Source organism: Aythya marila (assembly GCF_965140915.1).
Source record: "Aythya marila genome assembly, chromosome: 31".
NCBI classification, from domain to species: Eukaryota; Metazoa; Chordata; class Aves; order Anseriformes; family Anatidae; genus Aythya; species Aythya marila.
The window spans coordinates 514,760-519,119 of record NC_139072.1 but is presented as its reverse complement, the minus strand read 5'-3'; the positions used below and the strand labels follow the sequence as shown (position 1 = coordinate 519,119).

General features: G+C 70.1%; 1 protein-coding gene across 1 annotated transcript; it reads right to left on the bottom strand.

Annotated features, from left to right (window-relative positions):
• On the bottom strand, window positions 1-4,123 carry GAL3ST4 (galactose-3-O-sulfotransferase 4; the record flags this gene model as incomplete). The annotated part of the gene is given in 6 exon segments (XM_082781598.1): window positions 1-804; window positions 1,751-1,803; window positions 1,806-1,897; window positions 1,899-2,021; window positions 3,243-3,356; window positions 4,062-4,123. Coding segments are annotated over 5 exon segments (1,182 nt in total). The 5' UTR covers window positions 3,353-3,356; window positions 4,062-4,123.
• Window positions 4,124-4,360: the final 237 nt, after the last annotated feature.

Sequence of the window (4,360 nt, the reverse complement as noted above, 5' to 3'; positions counted from 1 at the left end):
CTACCCCGCGCTCCCGTTGCCCCCCCCGAACTGCCTGCGGTCCAAGATGTCCTTGTACTGCAGCTCGGGGGTGGCCATCCTGGCGCACGCCTCCCTCTCGCCGGCCTCCAGCCCGGCTTTCAACGCGTAGCCCAGGATGGCCGCCCCGCCGCGGGCCGGCTGGAAGGGGCGCAACCTCCCGTCGGCGATAGCGGGGCCGGGCAGGGGACCCCCGCCCCGAAAACACCTCCGGGCCAAGGCCTCGCGCCTCCGCCGCAGCCTCGCCACCTCGGCGGCCATGCGGGCCGGCCCGAAGGCGGCGGCGCGGCGCCAGAAGGAGCGGTTGAGGTGGCCGTAGAGAGCCCAGTCCAAGGCGTTCCAAGCTCGCAGGCGGGCCAGCTGCCCCGGGGACAACCGGGGGACGGCTCCCCGCGGCCTCCCGTTGTGCGGGAAGGAGGCCACGGCCTCCTCGGGCCAGCACAGGGCCTCGCGCAGCAGCACCAGCGACTCGTCAAAGTGCTCGGCCAGCAGCACCATGGCGAAGGCTCGTTCCACCTCCGCCACCGCCTCCGCCACCGCCTCGCGGTCCCCCGGGGCCACCGGCGGCAGCCCGAAGTCGAACCACAGCAGGTTGCGGGCGTAATGGTTGCCCCGGAGCCCCGGCTGGTAGAAACGGCCCGGGGAGGCCACGAAGGAGGCCAAGGACGGAGCCCGGCGGAAAGCGGGGGCCACGGCGCGGTAGTAGGCGAAGGCCGACTCGGCCAGCGTGGCCGGGTCGCGCACGATGGAGAAGTAGAAGCTGTCGTTGGGCATCACCTTCTGCACCTGCGGGGAGGCTGCTGTCACCCCGGGGTGGCCTCCACGGCGCCCGGGCCTCCTCTGCCTTCCCACAGTTGTCCTCCAGCTCCTCATGTCCTCCATATCCCAATGATCTCCATCTCCTCACGTCCTCCAGCTCCTGATGTCCTCCATCTCCCTCCAATGTCCTCTACCTCCTTATATCCTCCATCTCTCCATGTCCTCCACCTCCTGATATCCTCCATCTCTTTACGTCCTCCATTTCCCAGTGACCTCAATCTCCTGATATCCTCCACATCCCTATGTCCTCCATCTCTTGATATCCTCCATCTCCCTCTAATGTCCTCCACCTCCTGATATCCTCCATCTCCTTACATCCTCCATTTCCCAACAACCTCCATCTCCTGATACCCTCCACGTCCCAACGACCTCCATCTCCCACGTCCTCCACCTCTTGATATCCTCCACCTCCCTCCAATGTCCTCTACCTCCTTATATCCCCCATCTCCCCATGTCCTCCACCTCCTGATGTTCTTCATCTCCCCCCAACATCCTCCATCTCCCCACGTCCTCCATCTCCTCCACCTCCCCCAAATCCCCCCATTTCCCCCCACCCCCCTAAATCCCCCCACACCCCCAAATCCCCCCATTTCCCCCCACCCCCCAAATCCCCCCAACCCATCTCCCCCTCACTTCCCCCCATCTCCCCCAAATCCCCCCACACCCCCAATTCTTCCCAATCCCCCCATCTCCCCCATTTCCCCCCAAATCCCCCCACCTCCCCCCAAATCCCCCCAATTCCCCCATCTCCCCCCCAAATCCCCCCAAATCCCCCATCTCCCCCCCAGAACCCCCCCAAATCCCCTCCAACCCCCCCCCAAATCCCCCCCAACTCCCCCAAATCCCCTCCAACCCCCCCCAAATCCCCTCCTCACCCCCCACCCCCCCCAAAAATCCCCCCCATCTCCCTCACCTCTTTGAGGTCGAAGCGCATGTGGTGGCAGATGATGTCGAAGGGGGCCCCCCCGGGCTGTAACCCTTCACCCTCTCGGCCTGGAATTTTTCGGGGTACCCGAATTGGTAGCGGTGGGGGAGGGCGAAGCGCAGCCCCCTCCCTCCCCTCCCCGAAGCGGTGCAGGAGGTTGACCACGCTGCTGCCCCCCGTCTTGTGGGTCTTGAGGAACACCACGTGCTGCCGGGGGACGCACGGCGCCGGGGGGGGGGCCGGGGGGGGCGCGGGGGTCCTGAGGGGGTTAGGGGGATGGGGGAGGTTAGGGGGGGGTCGGGGGGAGATGGGGGGAATTGGGGAGATGGGGGGAATGGGGGGAGATGGGGGGAATGGGGGGATATGGGGGGGCCGGGAGGGATATGGGGGGGCCGGGAGGGGCGCGGGGGTCCTGGGGGGGGGTTAGGGGGATGGGGGAGGTTAGGGGGGTTGGGGGGAGATGGGGGGAAATTGGGGAGATGGGGGGGAGATGGGGGAGATGGGGGGGGGAATGGGGGGAAATGGGGGAGATGGGGGGGCTGGAGGGGATATGGGGGGGCCGGGGGGGCACGGGGGTCCTGGGGGGGTTAGGGGGATGGGGGAGGTTAGGGGGGGTCAGGGGGAGATGGGGGGAAATTGGGGAGATGGGGGGGTGGGGGGGTGGGGGGGGGGAATTGGGGGGGAAATGGGGGAGATGGGGGGCTGGAGGGGATATGGGGGGGCCGGGGGGGGCACGGGGGTCCTGGGGGGGGGGTTAGGGGGATGGGGGAGGTTAGGGGGGGTCAGGGGGAGATGGGGGGAATGGGGGAGATGGGGGGGGGGAATGGGGGGAAATGGGGGGGAAATGGGGGAGATGGGGGGGGCGCAGGGGTCCTGGGGGGGTTAGGGGGATGGGGGAGGTTGGGGGGGTTGGGGGGGAGATGGGGGTAAATGGGGGAGATGGGGGGGAAATGGGGGGGCTGGAGGGGATATGGGGGGGCTGGGGGGGGCATGGGGGTCCTGGGGGGGTGGCGGGGTACAGGGGGTTAAGGGGGGGTCATGGGGAGATGGGGGAAATGGGGGGGAAAGAGGGAAATGGGGGGGCTGGGAAGGGGGCCAGGGGGGTCCTGGGGGTCCTGGGGGGGTGGTGGGGCACGGGGGGAGGATTAGGGGGGGTCAGGGGGAGATGGGGGGAAATTGGGGGGGAACAGGGAAATGGGGGGGCTGGGGGGGCCTGGGGAGGCAGCAGGTATGGGGGGGGTTGGGGGGAGATGGGGAGTTGGGGGGGGAAATGGGGGGGGCAGGGGGGGCGGCAGGGTACAGGGGGGGTTAGGGGGGGTCAGGGGGAGATGGGGGGGAAAGGGGGGAGATGGGGAGTTTGGGGGGGGGGGCTATGGGGTCAGGGCACCCCAGGACCCATCGGGGGGCACCCAAGGGCCAGGACCGGGCTGGTTTAAAGGGGGGGGGGATAGGATTTTTTTTTTTGGGGGGGGGGTCCCACCTGCGCTGGAGGGGCCCCCCCAGGAGCTGCAGCACGAAGCCGACGGCGACGCAGACCCCCAGGGCCCCCCCCAGCCTCTGCAGCCGGCACCGGGGGGGGGGCACCTTCATGGTGCTGGGGGGGGGGGGAGAGGGCACGGGGGGGGGGGTCACTTCGGGGTGTGCCCCCCCCCCCAAAAAAAAAAATAAATAAAATAAAAGCCCCCCCCGGTTTGGGGGGGGGGGGGACACGAGGCCGGGCCCGCCCAGAGCCACGTGGGAAGGGGCCGCGCCACCCTCCCCCCCCCGTCCCGTCTGTGTCCCCCCCCGTGTCCCCAAGATGCCACGTGTCCCCCCCCCCCGGGGTGCTCCTGTCCCTGTGTGCCCCCCCCTCCATGTCCCCATGTCCCCCCCCATGTCCCTGTGACCCCCCCCCCTTATCTCTGGGCCCCTCCTTGTCCCCATGTCCCCGTGCCCCCCCCCCCCATGTCCCCTATGGCCCCCCCTTGTCCCTGTGCCCCCCCTTGTCCCTGGGACCCCCCCATCCCGATTCTGGGACCCCCCCATGTCCCTGTGCCCTCCCCTTGTCCCTGTGCCCCCCCCCTTGTCCCTGGGACCCCCCGTGCCCCCCCCTTGTCCCCGTGCCCCCCCCATGTCCCCGTGCCCCCCCCTTGTCCCTGTGCCCCCCCCTTGTCCCTGGGACCTCCCCATCCCGATTCTGGGACCCCCCCACGTCCCTGTGCCCCCCCTTGTCCCCGTGCCCCCCCCAAGCCCCCCCCATGTCCCCAAGCCCCCCCCCAAAATCCCCGTGCCCCCCCCGTGCCCCCCCCCCCGCACTCACCCCACGCTCGAGCCGCCGCCTCCCTCTCACCCCCCCCCGCATCCCGGGGGGGGGTCCCGGGGTCCTTTGGGGGGGGGTCCCGGGGTCCTTTCCCGGGGGGGGGGGGGCGCTTTTTTTTCGGGGGGGGGGCCCTTTTAAAGGGGGGGGGGGGCCTTTTTAAGGGGGGGGGGGTCCCAATATCCTCCTGGGGGGGTTGGGGGGGGTCGCGGCCGTCCCAGCCCCGCTGGAGGCGCGGGGGGGGGGGAAGGGAATTGGGGGGGGGTCGGGGGGCACCGGGGGGGGCCCGGGGGTCGCGGGGG